This window comes from Aphelocoma coerulescens, chromosome 14 (genome assembly GCF_041296385.1).
Source record: "Aphelocoma coerulescens isolate FSJ_1873_10779 chromosome 14, UR_Acoe_1.0, whole genome shotgun sequence".
Classification (NCBI taxonomy): domain Eukaryota; kingdom Metazoa; phylum Chordata; class Aves; order Passeriformes; family Corvidae; genus Aphelocoma; species Aphelocoma coerulescens.
The window spans coordinates 10,176,980-10,204,705 of record NC_091028.1 but is presented as its reverse complement, the minus strand read 5'-3'; the positions used below and the strand labels follow the sequence as shown (position 1 = coordinate 10,204,705).

The 27,726-nt window shown below is 53.4% G+C and overlaps 3 protein-coding genes across 4 annotated transcripts; 1 reads left to right on the top strand and 2 right to left on the bottom strand.

Moving 5' to 3' along the window:
• Window positions 1-533: 533 nt before the first annotated feature.
• Window positions 534-12,643, bottom strand: TOP3A (DNA topoisomerase III alpha). Its single transcript, XM_069029975.1, is given in 22 exon segments — window positions 534-1,427; window positions 2,817-3,538; window positions 3,783-3,905; window positions 4,184-4,327; window positions 4,783-4,948; window positions 5,029-5,142; window positions 5,479-5,608; window positions 5,778-5,963; window positions 6,122-6,329; window positions 6,449-6,531; window positions 6,646-6,720; window positions 6,854-6,954; window positions 7,168-7,338; window positions 7,837-7,980; window positions 8,253-8,361; window positions 8,890-8,965; window positions 9,589-9,662; window positions 10,212-10,271; window positions 11,655-11,901; window positions 12,251-12,318; window positions 12,320-12,366; window positions 12,369-12,643. Coding segments are annotated over 22 exon segments (3,393 nt in total). The 5' UTR covers window positions 12,535-12,643; the 3' UTR covers window positions 534-1,248.
• SMCR8 (SMCR8-C9orf72 complex subunit) lies at window positions 12,643-21,887 on the top strand. The gene is made up of 2 exons (XM_069029976.1): window positions 12,643-15,071; window positions 17,088-21,887. The coding sequence occupies exons 1-2, from the start codon at window positions 12,727-12,729 to the stop codon at window positions 17,539-17,541; spliced, it is 2,799 nt and encodes a 932-aa protein (XP_068886077.1). The 5' UTR covers window positions 12,643-12,726; the 3' UTR covers window positions 17,542-21,887.
• SHMT1 (serine hydroxymethyltransferase 1) lies at window positions 21,727-27,618 on the bottom strand. Of its 2 annotated transcripts, XM_069029978.1 has the most exons (12): window positions 27,551-27,618; window positions 26,191-26,308; window positions 25,745-25,890; window positions 25,348-25,463; window positions 25,098-25,258; window positions 24,848-24,929; window positions 24,387-24,599; window positions 24,025-24,141; window positions 23,563-23,685; window positions 23,248-23,364; window positions 23,022-23,132; window positions 21,727-22,602 (listed from the first exon to the last, which is right to left on the bottom strand). In XM_069029978.1, exons 2-12 carry the CDS (start codon window positions 26,281-26,283, stop codon window positions 22,433-22,435), a joined length of 1,449 nt encoding a protein of 482 aa, XP_068886079.1. In that variant the 5' UTR covers window positions 26,284-26,308; window positions 27,551-27,618; the 3' UTR covers window positions 21,727-22,432. The 2 variants fall into 2 exon arrangements, with proteins under 2 accessions (XP_068886079.1, XP_068886078.1); XM_069029977.1 differs by lacking the exon at window positions 27,551-27,618 and having other exon boundaries at window positions 26,191-27,502.
• Between the last annotated feature and the right edge of the window lie 108 nt (window positions 27,619-27,726).

Genomic DNA, 27,726 nt, shown 5'->3' with positions numbered 1-27,726 from the left:
CTGCAGAGTTTCAGGCTCTCTTTCAGACCTGTGCTGCTGTGGGCTCTGCTTCCAGCTGCCCTCCAAGTGCTCCAGCCTCCTGCCCATCCCCTCAGTGCTGACCCCAGGAACTGCTCTGTGCCCAGGAGCAGGATCCTGAGCAGCACTGGAGGTCCTGGCAGCAGAGCACACAGGAATCCTGTGGATCTCCCTCATTTGATGAACAGAGGAAGCCCCAACAGCGAGGGGAGAGGCAGCCTGGCTTCCCAGGGAACTTCAGTCTGAACTCAGAACAGGAAAACAGAGCCTCCCTTCAGCTCAGCCAGCTCTGTCTGTCCCGGGTCAGCAGATGCAGCTGGTGAGATAAAAACCACTTTTCCCATCTCTTTGTAGCTCACTACTAAATTACTGTGAGGAATTTCTGCCAAGAAAGCTCCTGTATTGTTCCAGTGATTGGAAAGAGCAAGATTTGGCAGGATGCTTTTACAGTAAAAGCTTCACTGTTTTATGTAGGAAGAAATAATTAGGCAGAATTAAGGTGTCACTGCATCAAATTTAAAATTTAAATAATATTTTAATAAGAAACTTAGTAGTTTGACAAAAATAACTTTCATCAGCTAGCAGCATCACAAAGGCATGTCTCAAAGTTTGAGGAAGAACTCGCCTTCAAATTCAGGGACCATCTAAAATGAAGGTTTTTTCCTGAGCACTGCAGCTGAGCTCCTCCCACGGCAAGCACCAGATCCAGCTCCTCTGCACCTGACCCTCCTTCACTGGCAGGGACAACGCAGGTAAGGGTGACAAAAAAGGGGGAATGTTGCTCAGGTAACATCAACTTAAAAGGGAACTTAAATTCCACACTGTGGAAAGCCAGGGACTGAGCCGAGCTCAGCAGCCCTGGTGGCCCTGATCCAGCTCTTCCCTGTATGGAAAGGGCAGGAACAACCACCAGGATGGTGCAAGGGGACAATCCAGCACAGTTTTGTCCATAGACTCAGCTTCCAAGTGCTTCCTTGAAATGTTCAGACTATCCCAATCTGCTCAGCAGAAGAGCAGCTGGAAACAAAAGCTGGTAGTGGAACCACTTTCCCAAGCTGGTTGAACCCTTGCTGTAACAAATGGCATCCCTTGGCAGGAGCAGCCTGCAATCAGCCCTTCCAAAAAGCACTCAAGGGACTTGTTTCCAGAGTCCAGTTCCTTGTGGCAGAGGTTGCTCCTGCAGCAGTTCACAACCCCAGTCCTCCCAGGCTCTCAGAGGTCCATCCCAGCTCAGTGGTTCTGAGGGCAGGTTTTCCTCGTGTGCCCAGGCTGGTGGCAAACGCTGCAGGTCCGTGGTTTCTTGGCAGCAGATCCTGAGGAGAGACTGCCTGGTCTCTTGGCCTTGCTTCCCAACCCTCTGGAGTATCCATTGCTGCCGAAGTGGTTCAAAGAGTCATCTCCAGAAGGGCCTAGAGATAAACAACTTGAATTTATGGATCATTGAGAACATAAATAGGTGACAAACACAAAGTAAATTCAAAATAGCAGATGAAGGATTCTCAGATTATTCCTGAAACCTGCATTTGCTTCAGACTTGTCTGAACAGTGAAATGTTACCCATTTGTCTTGCAGCATTAGAGACATGTGGGAACAGCACAGGGAAAGCTGATCTGCCTGCTGGCATGCTCTGGTCTGCAGCTGAAGCAGAAACAAAACATGGCAGAGAAGAACTTGGGGTTTAAGTAGTTTTGAAAACTTGATTTTACCCCTTTAGGCCCAAATGTCTAAGGAGGAGGAGGATCTCTCACAAGACCACATATCTCCCTCTGTACCTGGTTATGTCTCTTTTTTGTCAGCTCTCTCTCTTTTGCATCCTTATTTTGTCATTATTTTTGTTTTCAGCAAGTTTCCACACTCAGTTTCATCTCTGATCAAAGCTCCAGCATGACTTGCCCTTTCCCTGCACCCCTAAACTAGGGCAGAGGGAGCAGCACAGTTTCCCTGTGGAAACTGGATTTCTGGCATGCCAGAATGGGGTTAGAAATCTCCAGAAGTGGTGCCACAGCTTCAACTCTAGACCAAGTCAGTAACAGCTCTCATAAAGCTGAGCACTGTAATTTGGGAGGACAAATTCCCAAACAGACTGTTGGAAAGAGTGCTGGGCTTTATCCAACGAGTCATGGACAGACAGAGGATCACGTTTACTGCACACAGAAGCCATGCATCCTGCTTGGATGTGTGCTGTGGGGATGTATGCTGCCAGCACTTGGAAAGGTAAGCCAGACTTTGTTGTTAAGAGCAACATTTGAAGCTCTGTAAAGCTGCTGACAGATGTTCTGAAGACAAACCTGACATCTGTTAAATGTATGGACCTCTGGAGATCAGCCAGTTCAACCCCCCTGCCAAGGCAAGGTCACCTGGAGCAGGTGACACAGGAACGTGTCCAGGTGGGTTTGAACGTCTCCAGAGAGGGAGACTCCATCACCTCCCTGGGCAGCTGTTCCAGAGCTCTGCCACCTTTAATGTAAAGAAGTTCTTCCTCATGTTGATGTCAAACTTGTAGTGTTTTAGTTCCTGGCCATTGCTCCTCATCCTGTTGCTGAGCACCACAAAAAAAAGTCTGGCACCATCCTCTTAGCACCCACCTTTGAGATATTTATATGCATTAGAGATCCCCTCTCAGTCTTTTCTTCTCAAGACTAAACAGGCCCAGCTCCCTCAGTCTTTCCTCATCAGAGAGATGCTCCAGACCCTGCATCATCTTTGTGGCCTCCACTGGACCCTCTCCAGCAGCTCCTTGTTTTGTTCAGCTTACAAAGAGCCTCCAGCCCTTGTGCCTCCCTGCAGCCCGGCCTTACCTGGTGCCACGTTCTCATCTGCCCACTGGAAGAAGCCGCACTGCTGCTCGCGGGGCTTGGGGCAGGTGTGGAACTGCCGCCCCTTGTTGGGCCCGTCCTTCTGCACGGTGCGTGTCACGGCAGGCTGGTCACAATTGCACACTGCGCCGCCTCCAGCATCCCGGCTGCTGCTTCCCAAGGGCTCTCTCCCTCCTCCTGGGCGCTGGAATCCCGCTGCGGCTCTTCCAGCGGTGGGCTGGAGCTGCGTGGAGCTGCGGGGAGCTGCGGTGCCTCCATCCTGTGGCTGCTCGTCAGCCCAGAGGAAGAAGTTGCAGGTGCTGGAGCTGCACTTGTAGAACTGGCGGCCGCGGTTGGGACCGTCCTTGCGCACAGTCAGCAGCAGTGCCTCGCTCCCGCAGTTGCACACCACGGCATTCCCATCGTCTGGAGCGGCTGCAGGAGCAGCTCTGGGGGTCCTGGAGGAGTTGATGGAGAGCAGGTGTCCCCGTGATGGGTTTGAGGTCCCCCTGGCTTGCCTGCTCTCACTGCCGGCTCTGTTCAGGGAGTGGCTGGCCTGCAGGTGATGCCCGGGCTGGGCGGTGGACGATGCAGGTTGGGATGATCTGTGCAAGTACTTGAGGTCCAAGAGCTCTCTCAGCATCTCATCGCAGCCTCCAATGCAGCCAACGAACTCCAGGGGCATCACAGGGGGAACGCTGCCTTTCTTGAATTTAAATTTCAGTCTGCAAGGAAAGGAAGAGTCAAAGTCTCCCAGGTTCTCATCAACAGACCTCAATTTAGACTTGAATTTTTATTTATTGTTTTGATTCTGCTATATGGAGACCAGTTTCCCCAACCCCTCTTCTTTCCATCCCCAAGCCAAGTGCTACTCCAGCTTTCCGAGACTGGAATGGAAAATGGTTGTCCAGCCTAGCCCATGGAAGTCTCTGCCCCAGTGTCCAACAGGGGATAACTGGCATGACCCACCTGTGAACTGGATGGGGTTTACACACATCACAGATGCTCTCGTCCCTGGTCACATCCAGCACGAAGTCAGGGAACCAGACTGCAGTTTTACAGGCTGGATAGCCCATGCAGCTGAGGTAGAACCTGCCATGGGACAAAGGCACTGGATGAGGAAAAGGCAAAGTCAAGACAGTCAGGGATCCGTTCCTGTGTCTTCTCAGCCGTCAGAAATTGTCAAAACTGCAATTTTTAAGGGCAAATACCTACTTGACAAGAGGTTCAGCTGAGTCCACACAGCTCATGTAGCTGGTGGAGTCAGCAAGCTGCAGCCCAAGGTTTCCAAGCTTTTACCAAAGGAGGTAAATGACTGCCTGGAGAAACACAAACCAACACAGGAGGCTACAAGAGGGAAGGTCACCAACCCGCCATTCTTCCTGGTCTTCAGGACCATGTCACTGTTGCACTGGGGACACTTCCGAACAGAAACAGGCATTTCTGGGTATACCTCATCCTGCTCTGGAATTTCTGCAGCTTCTCCAAAATACTGAGCCAGGGCCTGGTCCAACCTGTAAAGAAATGAGCAGAGCATCCCTGTGTGTCCCTGCAAGGAGCAATCAGGTGCTGCAGTGACTCAGAGCCTGCTGCCCCCCCACACAGCCCCTCTGAGCTTCTCCATGAGTACATTGACTCAGCGCCACATTTCTGGAACAGGAAAGGTGTGGGTACAACATGAAAGGTCAGTGCATGTTGCCATCCCCAAATTTAATCTTAACTGCTCATCCTGCTTTAAACCCTTAGCTGGCAGGAACTCCTGACATCGTGCCAGGCTGCGAGTCATCCTTTCCCATGCAAATGCCTATACACAGGGGGCAGAGCTCCAGGGAAACAGTGTGACAGGATCCCTCATTCCAGGGAAACAGTGTGACAGGATCCCTCACTCCAGGCTGAGCTTCAGATGAGCAGCCAGCACCTCCCAGCAGAGCAAAGCAAAAGGAAGAGGGAGGGCAAAGGCAGGACTCACTTGTTGGCTCTGGCCACAGCTTCAATGAAGACTTGCTTGTACTTTTGGACCTGCTGCTGCAACACTACAGATTTGTCTTTCTTCCCCTCACAGATCAGTTTTAGATCAGCCTCCAGCTCAGCTCGAAGATCAGGCTTGGACATCTCGTAGCCCATGGAATCGTAGCCTGAGGAATATATGGAATGGTAAGCGAAAGGAAGGAGCAGATAAAGGACCCTGCCATCTTTGTAAGGGCTCTTCCCTCACCTTCCACCAGCCCCATGCCCAGGTGGCCGGGCAGGAAGCGCTGATCTGCTGTAAGCCCCACGTACATCCGCGTCTTGATCGTCTCAATGTGCTCGGCGTGGGTGGCATCAGTCCCTGGAAGCAGAGAGATATCAGTCAAATCAAGGGCCAGAGAGTGATTTCCCCTGTGCCCAGGGACAAGGACACAACTTATGGTGAGGAGCAGCACTGCCCTGGTGCCCCACTGGCACTGAGGCCAGCAAGCTGCTGGTGGCACACCCTGGACATGAAACTGCCCATCTCCCTGGGTACTGGAAGTGCTCTGCAGGCTCCTGAGGATGTTTGGACTTTGCCCTCTATATCCCTTTATTATGCACATTTAAGTGATTTCTTATCTGCAGCAACATTTGGAGAATTCCCTGGGGAGAACTCCCTCTGCCAAGAGCAAGAGGCCATGCTGCCCACACTGACCAATGCCGTGTTTTTCCATGAGAGCAATGAGATCTGCTTCTGTGAGGAGCAAGGGAGGACTGGTTTCCCCGTCCACCATCTCCACCGTGGTGGGCTGAAAGCGAGACCCCTTCTGATACAGCGGGATAACCTGAAGGGAAGGAGAATCTCTTTGAAAATGCTTCCTGGTCCATTCACTCAGGACAAAGGCTCTGAGTGAAACAGCCAGAAATGGTCAAAAGATGTTTTGCAGAGAGGTCTGAAGTTGGCAGTGAAGTGCTACTTCAGTCTCTCCCACTTATGTCACTCAAGGGGATTACCTTATCACTCCACTTGTCGTAAGGATACACTTCCAGGTAATTTCGGGCCAGGATCATGAGTCCTTGAGCAATGAATTGCTCGCTGGCAATGTCGATCTCCACAGTTGTTTCCTGTCCTTTGGCATCTTGAGAGCAGCAAGCCAAGAAGTGGCGCACGATGAATTCGTAGAGTCTCTGCTCATTGCCCTGAGATCGAACAGTGGGAAGGGTCAGCGTCCTCCCAGGTTAACAAGACATCACAAAATCAGTGGGAACTCAGGTGAGGATTTTCTGCTAATGACCAAGACTTTTATCTTTATTTATCAAGCAACACAATCCATCCAGTTCCCTCTGGTTATACCCACCTGCAGGTTGCTGGTGTATTTTGTGGGGTGAATGGGAGGGTGAGCCTGATCGGATTTGGTTCCACTCCGAGGGGTTGGCCCACCCTGATCCAAAATCCTCTGTGCAAACTCTCCCCAGTTTGGGTCCTGTGTTTGCTGTTCTACCAAGGCAGAGAGGTTCAGCTCCTTGGGGAAAATATTGGTCTCTGTTCGGGGGTAACTAATGAACCTTAGGAAGAAAGACAGGAGAGCACTTTGAGAATTGCTCCAAGATGCTTCTCATTTTGGACAAAAGGCCATTTACTTTTAAAAGAATTAAGTTTACCAAGCCAAGTCTTGCTTTCTTACCCTTTAGTATAGAGTTTTTCTGCTAATGTCATCGTTTCCTTTGCATTTATTTTCAGTTTGCGGGAAGCCAATTTTTCCAGTTCCTGCATTGGGAAGAGCCAGAAAACCCAAAAGTATTAGTGGATCATTCACAGCAGTGAGTAAAACATCTGTTCAAAGCTCTTTTCAGAGAAATTCTTCCCAGAGTTCAAACATACCACAGTGTCCAGGGGCAGGGGCCTCCATTTGCTCTTTGGCTTGCTCACAACATCAACAACAGTTGCTACTGGATCCTAAACACAGTAAACAAAACCCACATCTCCTTTAGGAGTTTACACAAACCGTTCTTTAAAAGCCTTGAACAAGACAGACACAGGGAATGTTTGGCTGAATCTGGATTATGCAACTATTTACAAGCTTTCCTACCTCCATACACATCTGGTAAAGGACCAGGCACGCTGTGTGATTGAAGAGCCGGTTCCTCTTCCAGTTGAAGACCACACTGCCATCTTCATGGTTGTGGGTCACTGTGATGGACAACAGAGCTGGCTGATAGAGGAGCCACAAAATGGAAATACCACAAAGGCACTTGGAAACCTTCCAGCTCTGCTCAGTGGTCATGGCAGAGGAAAAGGAAACCACCTCTGCAGCATTTTGTGTTTGTTGCTCCAATGTTTTTCCTTTCTATCCACATCAAACCCTCCAAGATGGAGCCCAGGACTGTGTTTCCCCAAACATACCCTTAATTTTGAAGAAGGCTTCAGGAACAAAGGCCTGGATGGCTTTGAAGCGTTCAACTACAAATCCCAGTGTTGGGAACTGGCAGCTGCCGTAGCTGATGAGCTGATCTGCTAAAATATCAGGGAAGATCTTCCTCAGCCTCAGAGTCTGGAATCTGGTGAAGGCAGCACCTGAGGAAACAGAATGGGCACCAGAACTGAATATGACAATGTTGAATGATAATCACAGCACTTCAGATCCTTTTAATAATCTGAGCCTTAATTTTACTCTGTTTAATACTCAGTTGAAGAAGCTTGTCAGTACTGCATGAGCTATAAACTTAGTATTTGCTTAAAGGAGAAATTTCCTCATTTCAGGAAGAATTTCTTCACAGAAAGGGCTGTTAAACATTGGAATGGACTGCCCAGGGAGGTGGTGGAGTCACCATCCCTAGAGATGTTCACGAAACAACTGGATGTGGCACTCAGTGCTCTGGTCTGGTTTACAAGGAGGGAACTGGTCACAGGTTGGACTCAGTCTTGGTGTTGATGATTCTGTGATTTAAAGAGCACATTTCCCGTAAAACATAAAATGTCATTTAGCTGTATCTGATCTAAAAATCAGGTTTATGACACTACAGAGAGCATTTCTGCCTTGTGTTGAGGTTACAGTAACAGATGTTCACGTACCTATCCTGAGGTCCAGCTCCTGCCTGACGTCGACGGCATCGCTCGTTTTTTGGTCAGGCTGGGTGAGGTTCTGGCAGGCTGATCTGACAGCATGAAGTGTGATCTCGGAGAAGCGGGCTCGGAAAACCTGGAGGTTTGGCTTTACTGCCAGATACACACAGAAGAGAAATCAGAGTGACTCAAACACCAATGGAAAGCAGCAATTAATAAACAGCTATTGTTGAGAGAGTGTGCTGTCAACTGATTCTACAGCTTTCCAACAGCTGGATGCATTTCTGATCTATCAGAGCCACATATTGATCAGAATTAGCCAGCATTTAACCTGGACACAGTAAAATTGAGAATTTTCCTCTGCTAAAGGAGTTGTTGAACCATCAGAACATTAAAACTCAGACTGATGAAGATGCTCTACACACCAGCTCTGCACACATGGATGATCTCAAAGCCGATGTTCTCTCCTTCTCGATCACAGTCAGTCCAGATCACCAGGGCTTGGCACTGCTGGATTTCTCGTTCAAGGGTTCTCTGAGAGGAGAAAAACAACACAGGGAGAACATTCCAGGCTGCTTGCTTTGTCATTTAATTTCAGAATGACTCACTGAACACGAAACACAACGTGTATCCATGGAGATGGGTTGTTGCAATAACATCTTGTAATTGTGTGTCTCAGGAGATCAGGCAGCTTTCAAAAGAATTGAGTCATTTATTTACATCTAATTCTGTTAAAAGCTTGGCTTGGAGTGAGATGCACCACAATCTGTTTTCTAAAAATGTCTTTTTCTATAAAACTGAGACACAATCACCAATCCCACCTTGTTGGAAAAAAAACATTTCTATTTTTAGCTTTAGCACTACTTGTACATGAGAAGAAGAGTTTCAATGTCACAAATGAACAGCATATACAGTCCTAGGAAATGTAGGAGGAATCTGCTAAACTGCAGAAATTTGAATGTTAAGGACAAAGATACGATAAGATCATCCTTCTGTCTGGGACAATATTTGTTTAACCAATCCCTGAGCTCAGTTTCAAGTAAAGTCTTAACCATGATGTACCTTGATATCCAGGTAATTTTCAGGGCAATACTTCTCAATCTCAGCATCAAAAAGAGCTAAAGGGTTGCAGCTATGCCTGGAAAACAGAGGACAAACGTGTGTATCACATAAACTAAAACACACATTTGTGAGACACTAACTGGTGCTCTCCAAGTACTGTAATTAATGTATCTTATTACAGGCCTCGTCTCAGACAATGCAGAGCTCACACGAAATGCTGAGTAACATTTAAAAGCAACAGAATGAAAAACCAGCCAGAGAAAACAGCAAATCTGGAAGGCAACAAGCAGCTTCTCCTATTTGAAGCCCAGAGAACAAAAGGAGGTAAGGCAGAGAAAGAACCTTGCTACCCAGAACAGCTCCTAGCTGAACAAAGAACACATAACCATCCCATTTTGGAATCAGTTTAATTCCCTGCCTTGATGTATTTTAACCAGTATTACATCTTTAGGATTTTTTAGCACTCTGAAGACAGGAATTTGAAACAATATTTTGGCTATTTCGTATCAAATTTGGAACTCATCACCCTGCTCTGAGTCAGAGTCCCTCCCTGCCCCCTTGTCTTTGAGGTTGCAGTGTCCCAAGGCTGTGTGAAGGAGGTGCTTGCAGTGTCAAGGATGAGAGCAGGAGGTGACAGGCCCTTCTTGTGAAGGGCAGGAGGTGACAAAGCCCTTCCTGCCAGGGGCATGAGGTACCAACCATTTGCGAAATGGCATGATAAAATCATGAGCCAGTAAATGTCCTGACACGGATGTCATCACCATGGTAACGTTCTGCAAGAGACAGAGCAAGGAAATTAGTGCCCATCACTCACCAAAAACTACCCACAGCCCCCAAATCTCCCTTGGGTTCTCAATTTACAGTATTAGTGACACCTTACTCCTGTTAATCATGGAATGGTTTGGGTTGGGAGGGAGCTTAAAGCCCATTCACTGCCACCCCCTGCCATGGGCAGGGATACCTTCCACTATCCCAGGTTGCTCCAAGCCCCATCCAACCTGGCCTGGGACACTTCCAGGGATGGGGCAGCCATAACTAATACATCATAACAAGCTCTATCCATGGCCTTATCCTCAGTTTTTGTAGGAAGCTCCCAATTCTAAACAGCAACGTGTTTTTGACTGACATAAAAACAGAAAGTTGAAAGATTTAGAGCAACAAAACGGGTGGCTGAGCCAAGAAAACAACATCTGACTTTTCCTCATCTCTGGGCAGAACATCCCCATGGCTGGAGCTGTGTTTTGTAACTCCTGACAAATGGCTTTTATTAATTAGTATTTGTACTTCATTAATCCAGCAGCAGATTGAGAGAAAACTCTTACCTGGCCAAACATCTGGTAGTCGTATTCATAGATCTTGTTGAACTTGGAAAACCCTTCTCTCTGGAAGGAAAAGAATTCCTGAGTTTCTGGCTTTTAACAGAAAACAAACTCTTAATTTTTTTTTAATTAATTTTTTAACAAGAAACAAATCCATCCCATCTCGCTTTATCCACACTGCGATGGAGGCACAGGGCAAAGGAAAACCAGGTACTGGGGCTAACAGGAATTGCAGCAAGGGGATGGAAATCTCCTGTATCATTTATGGAGACACTGAAACGGTGATTTCCAAGGTAAGAGGATTTTAAACCATTCCTGAGGGTGATTCCAGGGTTATCTCCCCACGGATAATGAAGAACTGATTTGTTTAATGGGGCTGGCCAGTGTTCAGGAACTCCTGACAAACACCTGTCCTGTTCCAAGTGACAAGTAGTGTCCCCAGGGTTACCTCCCACCTAAATGGGACTCATGGAAGTTTCTAGATTCTGTATTTGCTGCTTTTTTTACAGAAGCAGGATGATTTCTTGATTGGGACTGTCAGAGCCCAGGTTCTCAATAACACCTTTTATTCAAATAAAGGAGGTTGGAGCCATGTGGGGGTCAGCCTTTTTTCCCAGGTAACAAGTGACAAGATGAGAGGAAGGAGTCTCAGGCTGAGCCAGGGAAGGTTTAGGTTGGACATCAGGAAGAATTTCTTCATGGAAAGGGTTATCAAGCATTGGAACTGCCCAGGGAAATTTGGAGGCACCACCCCTGGAGGTATTCAGGGAGTGACTGGAAATGGCACTCAGTTCTCCGGGCTGGGTGACAAGGTGGGGACTGGTCACAGGTTGGTCTTGATTATCTCAGGGGTCTTTTCCAACCTCAGTGATTCTCTGATTCTGGTCTAGAAGCACCTTCTAGTTCCTAAGTTTGGAAACAGCAAGTGATTATGCAAACTGTTAACCCAGAGCAGCAGGGAGGAGAGATCTTTGAATTCCTTTTCTCCAAACCATAGCCTGTTTTTGCTTTATTTGGTGAACTCCAGTAAACCCTGACACTTGCTGATGCTGCAGAAGTGGTGCTTTTGGACAGGGAAATGCATGCCAATGGGTGGTGTCAGTTTCTGAAGCCTCTGTCATATGCTGCTAATCCAGGAACAACCCAGAGAGCCCTCACCATGGAGCTCAGTGCCTGGGGAAGGCAGCCTGGGCAGAGGGAGCTCCCACTGGACTTAAACCACAAGGATCTGAGTCTCCCAGATACATTTGGGCAAGTGGTGTTCGTCCACAGAACAAAGCCATTCTTGTACCCTCGTGTGTTCAGACACAAACAGTGCCAAGTGTGGCACGTGCTGACGTGAAGTGTCCATGCCAAGCTCTGCCGAGAGTGCCATGGACCCTCCCCAGCCAGCTAAGCCACTCCTGTCCGTGTACCAGGGAGCAGCACCATGTGGGGTGTTCCTACCCGCCGCATCCTGCTGTTGGAGAGCAGGTCAGCGATCCCTCGGGCAGCATCGTTCTTCTCCGCCACGCACAGCACCTTGCGGATCCTCTGCAGCGCCAAGTCCTCGGCGGCCCGCGAGAAGAAGCGCCAGGGCTGGGGCAGCATCCTGCCCCTGGTAAACAGCCGCACGCAGAGGTTCATCACAGGAGGTAAAGCCAGCTCCCGCGGGGACAGGGCATGCTGCTGCTCCGCGTCCCGGGGCCGGATCCTGCCGGGATGGAGAGAGATGGTTGATGTCACCGCTCGGCCGCTCAGCCTTTAATCAGCCACGCCGGGAGGCTCAGGGCAGCCCCCTCGGCGCCGCACGGGGATGGAGAAGGCGTCTCCCTCCTCCAGACACAGCTGTCGGGGGGTCCCGCATCCTGTCCCTCGGCCCTCTCCTGCCCTGCCGGGGCTGCCCTCGCCCCCCCACGGCCGGGGCAGCGCAGCCCCCTCGCCACCCCTGATTTCCCCGGGCTGTCCCTCACCTGGGGCAGCCCTTTCCCTTTCCCTTGCCCTTTCCCTTTCCCTTGCCCTTTCCCTTTCCCTTCCCTCTTTTCCCCCCGTTCCTCCCTCACCGGCCGATCTCCCGCGCTCTCCTGTCGCTCCCCCTTACCGTCACGTCCTGCCGTAAAGCGCAGCCGCGGCTGCGGCAGAGAACTACAACTTCCAAGATGCCCCGCGGCGTCCCCTGTGTCCCCTCGCGCCGCGGCCCCGCCTCGACTTTCCCGCCGCCGCTGAGCCCGTCCCAGGATCGGTAACGACAAAGGGCGACGACGGTAAAAATAAACAACTCCAGCTGAGGAAGAGGAGGAGGCGGTGGCCTCGCTTCCTGCCGGCGGGGTCGGAGGCCGTGCGTCATGTGACTCCAAGATGGCTGCGGGGCCGTGAGGAGGCGGCGGCTCCGGCCATGGAGGCGGCGTGAGGGGGACGCGGGGCTGCGGCTGCGGCGGGGCCGGGCCGGGGCTGCTCCGGTGCCTCCCGCGGGGCCCGGCGGTGGCGGGGGGACCGGGGGCGCGTCGCTGCTCCATGTCGGTCCCGTCCTGCGGGAAATATGATCAGCGCCCCTGACGTGGTGGCCTTCACCAGGGAGGAGGAGCTGGAGGATGATCTGTACCGCGAGCCGCCCCTGCCCGAGGAGTACTCGGTGCCGCTGTTCCCCTTCGCCGGCCAGGGTGCCAACCCCTGGGCCAAGGTCGCCGGCTCCAAGTTCACCCGGGACTTCATCCTCATCTCCGAGTTCTCGGAGCAAGTGGGGCCCCAGCCCCTCCTGACCATCCCCGATGACGCCAAAGTGTCGGGCACCTTCGATCTCAATTATTTTTCCCTGCGGATCATGTCTGTGGATTACCAGGCATCCTTTGTGGGGCACCCTCCCGGCTCTGCCTACCCGAAGCTGAACTTTGTGGAGGATTCCAAGGTGGTGCTGGGAGACTCCAAGGAAGGGGCGTTTGCCTACGTGCACCACTTGACCTTGTATGACCTGGAAGCCAGGGGCTTTGTGAGGCCCTTCTGCATGGCCTATATTTCTGCTGACGAGCACAAAATCATGCAGCAGTTTCAGGAACTCTCTGCCGAGTTCTCCAAAGCCTCTGAATGCCTGAAGACGGGGAACCGGAAAGCTTTTGCCAACGAACTGGAAAAGAAGCTGAAAGATCTTGACTACACCAGGACTGTCCTGCACAACGAGACTGAGCAACAGAAGAAAGCCAACGACAAGGGGTATTACACAACCCAGGCCATTGAGAAGGCCAACGAGCTGGCCAGCGTAGAAAAGTCAATCATCGAGCATCAAGACCTGCTGAGGCAAATCCGGTCATATCCCTACAGGAAGCTGAAGGAGTCTGAATTTCACCCCTATGAGCCAGAGTGTGCCCTGGACCAGGCTGACGTGGACGGCGCTCAGGACCCAACTGCCTCTGATCCCGCTGAGCCTGGTGAAACTCACCTTTACACCCACATGCCATCCTACACCCCCAAGCTCATCAAAGCCAAGTCTGCCAAGTGCTTTGACAAGAAGCTGAAGACACTGAAGGAACTCTGTGATGTTTATTTTTTTACCCAGACCCTTGACCAGTTGCACCATATCGAGAGGACTTTTCGAGGTGATGTGTGTTACCTCCTGACAGAGCAGATCAGCCGGGCTCTCCTAAAGCAGCAGAGTGTCACTAACTTCCTCTTTGAGGATGTGTCATTCCTAGATGAAAAACCTCCTGAAAAACAGTACAGAGGCTGCCAGGGGCTCGGCCAGGATGCCATAGATGAAAAGTGTTCAGAAGAGTCCCTTGCTCCTAAAGTGGTCATCAGCCTGGGCTCCTACAAGTCCAGTGTGGAGTGTGTGCCCATCAAGATGGAGCAGGAAATGGAGGACTCTGAAGAACCCAAAATGTCCGAGTCTATGATGTCTGAGCATCAGGAGAACCTGGACTATCTGGATGCAGATATCAAAGGCAGCATCAGTAGCGGGGAGAGCATCGAGGTGCTGGGAACGGAGAAGTCGGGATCTGGGCTGACAAAATCAGAGAGCCAGGCCAGCCTGCCCGTCATTCCCAGCCCCCAGGCGGGCCGGAGCAAGGTGGGCAGCCGGCGCACAGTCAGCGAGGACAGCATCGAGGTGCTCAGCACGTGTCCCTCTGAGTCCCTCATCCCAGAGGATTTCAAAGCGAGCTACCCAAGTGCCATTAACGAGGAGCCCTACGTGGATGACGACGAGGGAGGCCTTCGCTTCACCCCGAGACTGAACCCGGGCGTCGACGATGGGCAGGACGACGTCTCAAAGCAGGAAAGCTTAGTGCAGGTGGATGCTGCCTGTTGTATCGGGAAGGAGAGTCCCAACTTCCTGGAGCCCCTGCCTGAGCTGGGGCAGAAGCCGTGCGAGGAGGACGGGGTGGTGCGGATCCCCCCCCAGCCGTACCGGGCGGCCGAGCAGGGGCTGCGTGGGGGCTTCCCCTCCCACGATGGCCTCTCGGGGGGGCTCCTGCCCTACGAGCTCGACTCACACTACCTGACAGGCAGCAGGGAGGTCAGTAAGAGCAGCCTGGACGAGTGCTCAGACTCCATGAGCTACATCAGCAGCGCCGCCTCCACGTGCTCCGACAGGACCCCCTCTCCCGCCCATCTGGCCTGTGCCACCGGGGAAAGGCACAGAAAGAGGGCTGGGCAGAACGCGCTGCGGTTCATCCGCCAGTACCCCTTCGCCCACCCCGCCATCTACTCCCTGCTCAGCGGGAGGACCCTGGTGGTGCTGGGGGAGGACGAGGCCATGGTCAAGAAGCTCGTGACGGCGCTCTCCATCTTCGTGCCCAACTGCGGTGTGTACGCCAAGCCCGTGAAGCACTGGGTTACTTCCCCTCTGCACTTGGTGGATTTCCAGAAGTGGAAGTTGATCGGACTCCAGAGGTAAATCCAAGGATCTGTTTGCTTTAATAGGGTCGAGGTGTGTGGTAAGAAGTTCATCTCAGAGGGCAGTGGGTGTGCAGGGGAGGTCTCTTAATTACTGGCACAGCTGCCACGGATTTCTGCTGGTGGGATTTATTTTGGAAAAGGGGTAGATTTGCATCTCTGCATCCAGCCTCACTTGAGAGTTAATGTTTAAAACGTCTGCTGGGCACTTGCTGCCTGCCTTAGGTGAGTTCCTTGGCCAGGAGGTTTCCTTCTGGTTTAGGTCTTTGCCTGGCAAAGCAGAGAACAAACACCAGAGTCCTGCTGGGTTCCTGGGTGATCTAAGTGTTCGTGGAGTCTCTTGTGTGCTCTGCTTTGCCATCTCCTACTGGAACTCTTCTCACATTTCTAGCTGGAATTTTAGGGTCAATGGTGCTGTGCTAGGGGGAGGGTTTTTCCTTGTGGAGCCTGTTGAAGAGGTGATGATATCTGTACGTCAGAATTGGAGTGCAGCACCTCGGGCTGTGCTGGTGAGGAAGAAAGGGCCCCTGGAGCTGTGCAGGTGCAGTGTTGGGATTGTAGGAAACCTCTGCTTAGGGTGCGGACTGTCCGAAAAACAAGTGCCCCTTCCCAACACCCAGTCCTGAATTGTGGCTTCACACCTCATATTAGCAAAGAGTGTTTGCTCAGCTCAAGGGCCCTGCCCTTGTTGATGTTATGAACAGGATTTTTTTGTGTGTTCCAGGATGTGTTCTGTGCCTTGGGTGCAGGTATGGCAGGGAATGGCCATTGCTGTCACCAGTGTGGAAAACATGAGTCAGAGTGGCAGCCCAGTGCTCAGAGCCGGGCTGGAATAGCTCCTGCAGGAGTGTTTGTAAACAGCAGGAAAATTAAAACACAGAAACCTGCTTTCTGAGCTGCAAAGTATTGTATTGCTGGGGGATGTGGATGGTGAAATTACCCAAAACTGTGAGTTTGCTCTCATTCCTATGCTCGTGAGGCAGGATGACAGCTCTGCTAACAGCTGCTCACAAGCTCTCTATCTGTCAGTGAGGTTTTTAAAAGCCCCAAGTGTGTACTCGTTGCTCAATGTTTGCGGTTAGATGCAATTTTTATGAACAGAAAACTTTATTTAAGAACTGTCTGTAACATGTGTCAGTCATTTCAGCTCTCCTCCGTGGAATGTTAATTAAGTGTTGAGTTTAATGTGGGTGCTCTCCACAAACCATTTGTATGAGGGCTCTGGGAAGGAACTTAGATGCTAAACTATTTATTCTGGTAAGGATCCTGTGTCTCCTAAGGCCAGGTGCTGCCTGGGCACAGGGACAGCCCCTACACCAGTTGGAGCTCCCAGTTTGAGGCTGGGAGCCGTATCTCAGCCCAGCAGTTGTCACCACAAAGAATGGAGGAGCTGAAGCTAAGCTCATAATTTGCATTTCAATAACATTAGGTTAAGCTTGGTAGGTAATTGTATCTGCTGTGGGTTTGCACCTGAGTGCACCTGAATGACAAATAGCCAGGGAATGTTGTGGATTAAGGATGGTTCTCCCTTTCAGGAAATGCAGAAGGTTCTGCTTCACTCTGGGCTTTGACCACCTCAGAGCAGCTCCCTCCCAAAACAATTTGGGGGGGAACATGGAGCTCTTGGAAAGGGGGGACTGCTTTGGGTTTCTGAGTCACATCGAGAAGCTTCCAGCTGCTGCATGATGTGTCTGTTCACCAGAGATGTCCTGTCACTCCCTCTCCATGTCCCTGAGGGAGAAAGCTGACCTGAAGTGTGGTGGTTTATGCTGTAGTGTGCACAGTACAGATCAGGGCATGTGGGGATCCAGGAAATCGAGGTTTCTTTGGGATCTGGCAGGCTGGAGAGCCTATTTGTCCCCTCTCTTCCATGGAAGGCTTTATTCACCCACAGAGGTCTTGCACCAGCTCATCACCTAGAGGGAAAATACATGGGATAGAGAGCACAGACACACCCTGCTGCTTTACTAGCACAGACACCCTCCAGCTGTGACCTCTCTCTTGCTGTTCCAGGACAGTGTCCCCTGCCGGGGTGAACGTGCTGCACGCCCTGAGCCGCTACAGCCGCTACCTGAGCATCCTGGACGCCGACAGCAAGACCCTGCGCTGCCCTCTCTACAAGGGCACCGTGGTGGCCCGGCTGGCTGACCACCGCACGCAGATCAAGCGCGGCAGCACCTACTACATGCACGTCCAAAGTATCCTCACCCAGCTGTGTTCTAAAGCCTTCCTCTTCACCTTCTGCCATCATTTGCACCTTCCCATCAGCGAAAGGGAACCGGAGGAATCCGTTGTGAATCGCAGGATTAACTTCCTAAAGCTCCAACTGGGCCTTGCCAATGAAGATATCAAAATCGTGCAGTACTTGGCTGAGCTGCTGAAGCTGCACTACATTCAGGAACCGGGGCAGGGGGGGAACCCCCTGCTCAGATTTGACTATGTTCCCAGCTTTTTGTACAAAATCTAGCCTTGCACAGGCTGTGTGCCCACGTGCTCAGAGTCTGACAGAGCTCATCCATGCTTGACATTGCCACTGTCTGCAGTAGCTCTCACCCATCGGGAAGGGGCCCAGGTGTTTGTGTCTCTGCTCCGCAGGAATCCAGGTCTGCGGGAGTGGATTTCTGGGTGTCCCCTGTAGCCAAAAGCATAGATGTTCTATCACATAAACCATCGGGCACTCTGTAAATGTCAGAAGGGGCACTGTTAACTTTTAAGGTGGATCATGGCAGCATCCCAGGGGGGTTATGGCATGGAGGGAGGTGGGCTGTCTCGGGGATCAATACTGACTAGTGTGCAGCCCCCCAAACAGCACAGTGCTCTTCACGCTTCTGCCAGAACCCTGAGCACTGTCGGTCCCTTCCATGGAGCCAGGGCCCTTCCATGGAGCCAGGGCTGTGACCAGAGGTGTAAAGGCCATGTCAGGTTTTTTATCCACTGATGTGTCTGTCCTGTGAGTGTAGCTCAGAGCCCCCTGGCAGGGTGGCAGCTCACAGGTCTGTTGCAGCCACAGTGGATGGTGTCCTTTCCTGCACTTCCTGAGTTTCTTGGCTCTTCCCAGGACAGGTTGTCCCTGGGTGAGTGGGAGCACAGCAGAGGCACACATGCTTCTCTCCAGAAAGGGTTTGCCAGTTTCTCCCAGTTTTGTTAAAATCAGGAAGGTGGAAGCACTCCCTAACGCTGGCGAGCCCCGAGGCGCCAGCCGCTGTGAATGTAGAGCACTGTGCCTTGTTCATTTGTCACGTCCGATTTGCTGGGTGGCCTCTGAGCAGGTTGGAGGGAGACTGGGAATCCTCAAAGAGTGTCAGGTCAGGGCTGGCTTTTTAAAGACAGAAGGGAACTGAAGGAGGGGGAGGACCCTATTTTTAGGTGCTTTTTGTGATGGGGAAACGATGCGATTCAGCTGGAGCCATGCTGTGAGACTGCAGGCTGTTACCACAGGCTGCCTGGCTGGTGAGGTATGAGTGCTCAGGAGAGATCGGGGATGAATGTACTAGATTCCATGTTGTATCTGTAATAGTTTATTTTACTTTTTTTGTTGGGGAGTTGGTGTTTGTGCTTTGTGGTAAAACAGGGCTGGCGCCACTGCGTGCTGCTCCTGGCTGAGCCATTGTCGCGTCTCGACTACCTCTCCTGGGGCTCCTGGGTGGCTCTGGATGGGGCAGAACTGCTGCTCTCTTGAGCCTGGGTACTGAGAACTTTTCTTTTCAAAGCTTCTATGCCATAAAGGATGTACCACCAATGTGGTGACACTCCCAGATTGTTCCTGTCAGTGCCGAAAGCTTTGTGCCTGGGTGCAGCGCTTCCCTCTGGAGTCTCATAGGTGATACTGGGCCCGGGCTGCTCTGCCTGGTGTCATGTGGCAGTAGCAGCTCCCGAGGTACTTCTAAGTAAGAAAAGTCTTGCTAGGAAAGATAATCTTGGTTTTAATTCTTTTTAATGCTGATTATGGGGTAAGAACAGCTGAGATTGTACAAGAGCTGATCTGTTCTTTGGTTTGTTGTTTTTTTTTTTAAACTTCTGTTTATGGTGATAATGTAAGGCAGCTTTGGAGATGAATGTGATCTTCCTTCTGAGCCTGGGAAGTTTCTGTGTACAGCCTGGGGTTCCCCAGCATGGCTTAGACCCCACTGAGACTTGCTGTGAGACCTGCACTGCTCCAAAACCATGTCCTGCAGGCAGGGAGGCTACCTGGGGAGGCTGTCATTTTGCACCAGCATCTGTGCCTCAGGATCGTGCCACCTCCTTCTCTCCCCTGGAAAGGGCTCTCTGGAGTAGAAACCAACAGGGCAGAAAGGCTGTTTTTAAGGTTATTGCTGTCTGTCGTGGCTCAGCCAGGTTGGCCTTGTGGTACTTTCCAGAGAGATTTCCTGGGTAGGGGGGTGCTTGTGATGGTGTTTTGAGGTCATGGTTGGAAGCAGTTTGGTGTGGCCTTTGCTGAAGGTGAGCGGGATCTCTCTGGGGCTGCTCACCTTTGCAGCATGTTTAAAGCCTTTTCCTGTCCTGCCTGTGCCCTCCTGTCTCCAGTGAACTGAGTCTGCTGGTGAAAGGCCTCCATGTCCATCAAATTGGCTGCTTCCTGAAGTGACTCAAGGTGCCCCCTGGTTGATTCATGCGCACCCAAACTTCCACACTAAAGCTGAGGTGAGATTCCCTGGGGGAAGAGGCATCTGAGTAAATGAGTAATGCAGGTGACACCAGGCAGATCAAAGCTCCCAGTGTCCTTCTCTGGAGCAGTGCTCAAAACAGGAGCTTGTTTCCTGCTGAAAAACAGCCTAGTGCTGTTTGGGTTTAAGGAGGGAGGGAGGGACAGACTTTTTTCCTGCTGACTCATTCACGTCTTCCTCCAGCGCGGAGTGGGAGAGATGATTAGTGGTGGCTCATCTTAGTCACAGTGGTCTCTACCTGTGGTGTTCAGCTGTGCTCATAAAATGATAAATAACTCACTTCTTGCTCCCTCTGTCCAACCTGGAGCATCTGATATTCAAGGCCGTGTTGAGCAATACTTGCACTACCACCTGTCTGACCTGCTTCACCTCTCTACCACAAAGCAGTGCTGACTGGGGAGGATGCCCCGGGGGCTTGGCTGGAAAGTCACCCAACAGGAGCTCTGGGATTGTCTGCAACTGGGAGCTGTGGAGAAACACGCCCTGAAGTGCTTGTCCTCCTCTCTGCAGTGTAACCTCTGAACTTGGACTGCAAAAGGGGAGTTAATACCAGGCTGTGGCACCTCGATGTATTTGGAGCCCAACCTGCCCTCTCTGCTTGTGGTGGCAGAAACTGGGGGGATTCCAAGCACAGCTGGTGTTTGGGAGCTGAATTCCTCTTTCCTCTGTAATTTCTCTGTCTTTGTTCTTCTGCTCCTGTACAGTACAGATCCCTGTATTGGCACTTTAGGACTTTCCTGTGTCTCTGCTGTGGTACCTCACCAGTTTCTGATATTCACAGACTAACAGCAAGCCACAACCTTTGCACTGATAGCTCCCGCCATGAGTTCTGGCACGTGTGTCGTCGTCTTGCCTGAGCCATCCTTTCACCAGGAGCAGGGTGGGTTCCTGGCAGTGGTAGTGCCATCCTCACCAGCCTCTCAGCTGCCAGAGCCAGCGGTGCCCTGCATGGCCGTCTCCTGCTTCTGTGAGTGCTCCCAGCCCAGCATGTCCCCGCTCCCGCACGGCCACGCTGGCTCCCTCCTCGCCGCCAGGGAAAGGAGGTGTTCGACCTGACCGAGAATTCATCAGTGCAGAAGCCTCCCCCGGCCAGGAGGGAGGGCTCCCGTTTCTCACTCCTCCTCTTCCCAAGTGCCAGCCCCTGCTCTGCTCTCCACTAACCCGCCGCTTCCAGCTCCCACCCCAGGAGGGTCAGCCATAGCTGTAGGTGATCTTAACCCTACACAGGTTTCATTTCTCAGAGAACAGTGCTCAGATTTCCTTTCATCTGATAGCAATCACTTCTGAGCAGCTCCACAGCTGCCTTGCCTTGGCAGGGAGGAGCTGCCTGTACTCTAGCAATATTCACCGTGGTGGGAGGGTGGGAGAGGCACTCCAGGGGTGGGAGCTGATGGCTCCGTGCTCCCAGGCCAGTTCTTTGGGTTTTATTGAGCACGAGGGTCCTAAGCCCCCTGGTCTGGTGGTGGGGGACAGCCCACATTGCAGATTTTGGGAGCTGGGCAGGACCCGGGGCGTGTAGCAGTGCAGTGAGAAGGCTCCTGTCACAGGGTGTGAGGGAATTCAGGGAGCTGCCCAGGCTGCAGGAGAACACCTGCCCCAGAGCCCAATGTCAGAGCACCAAACTGCACCCTGATGTTGGAGGGGCCACAAACCCCCCCCTCCCCACTGCTCCCCCAGACGGAGTTAACTGGAAGGCAGAAGCAGGGTACCCAGTCCTGCCGGTGGCACGGGGATGGGGCTGGGCTCAGAGCTGCCTCTGAGGGCTGCCAGGAGGCTGTGATGAATTCTCACCTTACTTTAAAAGCACTGTATCCTATTCCTGCATGTTGAGTTCTGTGTGTGTGCCTGTGCGTGCCGAATGCTTGCGTCAGTAGTTAGGGCGAGTGTGACCGGGAGAAATCCAAGAAGCATGTCTTAGTGTCGTGCTGTAAATGTTACTGCACAAGAGTTTAACAGATGTTAACACCAAATGACTAGTCTGAGAAATGTACTTTTAAAAAAAAAATATTTATTTGGGTTCAGATATTTTTGAAATACAAAAAAAAAAAAAAATTGGTCGTATTTTTTAAAGCTTATAATTCTTGTCATACATTGTGGTTAAATTCTTAATTTTACCGTGCTTATTAAAAAATGGTTCAACCTAAGCTTTGTGCCAAGGGGTCTGAGAAAATACTGGAGGATCTGGTTAGGATGGGATGGTGATCCCAGGAGGGATGTTTGGGACAAGGCTTGGCCAGTGGAGGTGGCAAGGCACATAGGATGAAGGGGAATCCTTGAGGCTGAAACCAGGGGGACTTTTAGTCGCTGTGAGGTCTCTGGTGCAGCTGGAGCCCCTGTCCCTCACACTGCCATGGGACAATGGAATGTGGACAGACCAGCCTAAATTTCATCTGCTGCTCTACAGCCAGCAGGAACTGGATGGCACCTGGCCATGAGGTGAGGGCGACCTGGTGCTCAGTCCCAGTGGTGACACACTGGTGAAGGGCAGGTGTCCTCATGGGGGTTGTACTCAGGGGGCCCCCGTGCACCACATGGGAGGGGAAAGGGGAGTAAGAGCCAAAGGTGGAGCTGCTGCAGTTCCAGCAGGGAAGTGCTGGGAGAAGGCACTGGGGTGTTGGTCTCAGGCTGGGGATGTGAGTGTGCCACGATCCTGGGTACTCCCGTGGCTCCGGAAGCAGGCATGGCTGTGTCCCCTTACAGGACAGGCAGCCCGGGGAGTGGGAACGTGGCTGCGAAGGCTTCTACCTCTTCCTTCAGTGCCTTCAGCTCCCCACAGTATTTTGGCTCCTCCAGTTTGTCCTTGAATTCCTTCAGTGTGGCTTTGGGACTCATGTCCTTCTGCACGCGCAGAGCCAGCTCGATCCCTGCCAGGATGCGAGATGTCTTGGTCAGCCCTCGCAACTGCTGCATCCCACAGCTCTCCCAGCCCTGCTGCTCCCTGGGACACAGCCCTGCTCCCTCCCTCCCTCCCATCTGAGGGACTTGCTGCCCTGGGAAATAAAGTTGGAACTCCTGAGGACAACTGGGAGAAAACTGCGAGAGGGCCAGGCTTTCAGCCTGCTGCCTGTGCAGTGGGGAGAGTTTGGCTGGTTCCAGCTGTGGCCAGATGTCTGCACCCACATCCAGATGTGCAGGCAGGGTTGGTTATTCCTCATTTCTGGGTGTGCTCCCTTGCCAGCTGTGGGGATGGCTCCAGCATGGCTCAGCTGGTGCCTCCTCACCCGGGGGAGCTGCCCTGGCCTAGGCTGGTGCTGAGGCCTGGCCCCACACGCCCCCGACTCACCTCTGTGGATGTACTGGGCCACCTTGCGGAAATCGTCCTGCCGGAAGCCGCGGGAGGTGAGAGCTGGCGTCCCAAACCGGAGGCCACTGGGGCGCAGGGCGCTGACATCACCTGCACCAACACAAGGCACACGTGACCAAGCCTGGCACTGAAACCAGCACCTGTGGGATTTCAGCCTGGCTTCCGGAGCAGGCCAGGAGCTGGCAGGGCTTGTGGGATCCCTCACCGGGGCACGTGTTCTTGTTGCAGGCGATGGAGCAGAGCTCCAGCACCCGCTCGGCCCGGCCGCCGTCTGTGCCTCTGCTGCGCAGATCCACGAGGATCAGGTGGTTGTCAGAGCCCCCTGCAAAGAGAGGGAGTTGGTGGGGATGTGGGACTGGGGAATGCTGCTCCTACAGGAAATTTCAGCAAAAAAAAGACTTGGGATTTAACCCGGGCTGAGGAATTGCACCGACACAGCCCTGCCCGTGGTGGTCCATGAAGTGCTGCCCTGGTCAGACCCCAGGGTCAGCCCCATCCCACTGCTAAGACGTGTCCTCACCTGTGACGATGTCGTAGCCCATCTCCATCAGTGCAGTCGAGAGCGCCTTGCAGTTGGCCACCACCTGCTGCTGGTAAGCCTTGAACTCGGGCGTCATGGCCTGACGCAGCGCCACGGCGATCCCTGCGGACAGAGGCAGGCCAGGGTCAGTTTTGGTGGCTCCCACCAGCAGAGCTGGAGATGCATGACACTGCCAGCAGAAGCCATCCTGGAGCCAAACTAACTAACGGACTCATCCTTCCTTTCCCCTAACCAGCCTGGCAGCATCACCATGAGCCAAAACACAGGATAGGACAGGCTTGGTCACTCCTTGGGCACTGCTGGATCAACCAGCTGCCTTTTGCCACAGGGCCCCCAGGCTGTGAGCCCTGCAGGGCAGCTGGAGCCTCCTGTGCTGCTGCCAGGACACCTTTACCAGCTCCCTCTGCCATGCTGGAACTGGCAGCCAGACCAGTTGTGTACCTGCAATGGCGTGGTTGTGTGGGCCTCCCTGCAGCCCTGGGAACACTGCCTGGTTAATGAGGCTCTCCAGGTTGTAGAGGGTCTCCTTGCCTGTCTTGGGGTCCACGCTGCGGGTGCCTGCAGGAGAGGGAGGACACGGTCACGAGGCAGCACAACCACCTTCTCCCACGAGCTGCTTTCATCCCTTGGCCGTGCAGAGCGGGGCTGGTTGGTGGTTGCTCCTCTTGAAATGTGAGCCAGGGTTAGCCCAGGGAGGCTCCCCAGATGCTCCCAGGATCTTTTTGCCCTCCCTCCTTCCCAGTTCGAGCAGGAAGGAGCATTAACTTGCAGCGTTTCCCCAGCACCAGAGCCAGGTCGGGCACCTTTTCGGTAGAAGATCATGCCGGCCCTGCAGCCCCGCAGGGTCTTGTGGGTGGTGGTGGAGACGATGTCGCAGTGGTCGAAGGGCGAGGGCACCACGCCGGCAGCCACCAGCCCACTGATGTGGGCCATGTCGGCCATCAGATAGGCCCCGTTGTTGTCAGCGATCTTCCGCATGCGGGCGTAGTCCAGGTTCCGCGAGTAGCAGCTGACACCTGCAGAGAGAGGCGATGAGAGGGGACAGGAGCAGATGTGCCTGGACCCTGGGACAGCCCCAGGATGAGGCTTGCAGTGCAGACAGCCCAGCTGGGGACAGAACACAAGCTCCTTCCAGGGTGGTTGTGTTGGAGGTTTCCTCCTGGCTCTGCAGCATCCATGGACTTAAAGGGGTGCTGCTGGCTTCAGGGAGCCACCCCCACCCAGGCTGTGCCACCAGGGAGGTCAGTGCAGGTGTGATCCTTACCTGCTATGATCAGCTTGGGGTGGAAGAGCCGGGCGTTCTCCTCCAGCTGGTCATAGTCGATGTAACCGGTCTTGGGGTTGACCTGGGAGAGGAAGAGGAGGGTTCAGCCACCTCACTGTGGTGAAGGTCAGCTGCAGTGCTGTCCTGCAGGAGGGGCTGCTGGCAGCCTGATGCTGGTACTTTTAACTTTAAGAGGCACCAACACTTATGATAACCATGTCCTGGCTCCGGCTGGAGCAGCTATCTGTACCTTGTAGGGCATGGACTCGAAGAAGACAGAGGTGGCAGAGATCTTCTTCTTGTCCGTCATGAACCCGTGGGTGAGGTGGCCACCATCGGGCAGGTCCAGCCCCATGATCCTGCCATGGGGCTCCACCAGGGCCGTGTACACCGCAAAGTTTGCGGGTGACCCTGCAGAGAGAGCACACTGGGCTGGTTATGAATGCTGGGGCACACAGAGGCCTGGGCAACTGGCCTGGCTCTCCTGAGCACTCCAATACCTGAGTAGGGCTGGACATTGACTCCCCACTTCTGGGGGTCGAGCTGGTAGGCCTGCAGGGCTCTCTTCTGGCACAGCCTTTCCAGCTCATCCACAAACTCTGTCCCGCCATAGTACCTGCAGTAAAGGACAGCGTAAAACCAAACTCATTACTCAGAACAGTCCCAAGCTGGGGAGGCACTGGGCTGATGCCCTGTTTGTGCAGCCACAGCAGATGTGACCCTGCTGAGACTGTGGCCAAGGACAGAGGCTGAGAAGGTCGGATCCTGTCCTGGAAAAGCTTGACTGCCAGCATAAGGACATCACTTCCTTCCCAGAGGTGAGGCCTGGCACAATGGGAGGTTCCTCTCCCACCCTGTGAGGGTTTGGCTTGGTGGGACTTGGCCCCAGCCCCATACCTCTGTCCTGGGTAACCCTCAGAGTATTTGTTGTTCATGCAGGATCCCAGGGCCTCCAGGACCGCTCGGCTTGCGAAGTTCTCTGACGCGATTAACTCCAGTCCCAGCCTCTGCCGCTGCTTCTCCTTCTTGATGATGCTGTGCACCTTTGGGAGAGGAGAGAAATGGCTTCACCCCTGCTGGCTCTGCACGGAGACGTGGGTGCTTCACCATAGGGTATGGATAGGAGAGGGTATAGGGCTTGGCAGGAGCCTGGAAAGGTGCTGGAGAAGGGAGATGCAATCCCTTCTTGGTACAGCTGATCCCAACCCATCACAGAGAGGGCACAGAGGATGGATGGGTTCCAGCAGCTCAGCCTTGGACCCTGGCTTGAGGAGGTCAGCATCCCCACGGCTGGCTGGGAGATGGACATAGCAGCTGGGCAAGAGCCAGGCAGGGGCTCTCACCTCCGGGTCGTTGGTGTCGAGCGGCTCCATCACCATCTTGTTATGGGAGGCCCAGAGCTCGGCGCTGGGGAGGCCCTGTGTTGAGCTCGCCATGGTGCTGCTGCTGTGTCCAAGTCACCTGCCAGGGGAGCGAGGAGTCTGTGGGATGGCACCAGGGCTGGTGCCTCCTCATCTCCCTGTGTGCTGCCTGCTGCCATCCCACATATTCCCTGAGAACAGCCATGGGCTGTTGGCTGAGGAAAACACACACAACCTTCAGGCATCCCCTGCTGATTTAAGATCAGTTTGTTAATTACAGTGCTTTGATAATTTCTGATACTCTCCCATCACCACCCCTCCCTGAGCTCCCCCTGCCCATCTTAGCAGTGCCTGATGTTTAATTTCAAGGGCAGTGAAGTGCTCCTACCCACAGATCTCAATTTTAACACACATTGTGATGCCCGGCACGCTTAAACCTCTTGGCTGCTTTCCCTTGGGCAAAACCCCAGCAGGTCAGAGTCCTGCCCCAAGCCCTGACTGAAGCATCTTGTGCAGCTGAGAGGCCCGACAGGCAGCAGCTCTGCCTCTGCTTGGCTCCATGGCGTGTGTGATGCCCAGGCCTGGCAGGAGCCCTCTGGCCCAGTCAATGCCACTGCTGCTCTTGGGGAAGGAGTAACAGCCCAGTTGCTGTCTTGGCAGAAAACAATGCATCTTTTTTACTCGTTAACCCCGCAAGGACGGGTGAAGGACTGTGACCAGGTTATTAAGCAATCCCACACAGTTTCCTTGTGCCAAGCTGCCGAAGTCCATTCATGCTGCTCTTGCTTGGCAGGGATGCTGAGCCATGCTCTGGCCCAAGTCCAGATCTCACTGGCAGGGTGGGAATCCTCACTGCCAGAGAGGCTGGGCTGGGCAAAGGGCTGCAAGGGGAAGTGCTCTGCCTCTGAGCAGGATGCCTGGGTCCTGCATGTCCCCCCAGCACAGTCTGCAGCAGCACTCGCACTCACTGCTTTTGGCTCAGGGGGGACAGAGCTCCCATTCCCAGTCAGGATGAGACCCTCCCCACCATGTCCCTCTGATAGTGGACACCAGTCCAGCCCCGGCAGTTCACCTGTCGAACCCCTTCCCCGAAGCTCCAACCCCACCTAGTTCTGCACCTCCTGTAACCTGATTCCACCACCTCCCACATCCCGAGAGGCTCCCGGTGACGCGCCCCCTCTGCCCTGCCCCGGGCGGCGGGGACGGGCGCTGCCTGCCCGCTGTTCCCCGCAGCAGGACGCCATGCCGTGCCGTGCCGTGCCGTGCCGTGCCGTGCCGTGCCTAGCCCTGGCCTCCCCGCGCCGCACGCCCCGCCCGGGCCCCGGCCCCGCACGATCCTTACCCGATCCTGACTCCGCTCCCGCGCGGCAGCCCGCGCGCTACCATAGCCCGGCCGGGCCCCGCCCCTCGGCGCCGCGACCAATCAGCGCCGCGCCGCGCCCCGGGACCGGCGGCGGGGAATGCGCTGGGGAAGCGCCCGGACCAATCAGCGCCGCGCTCTGCCCGCTCCCCGCCTCC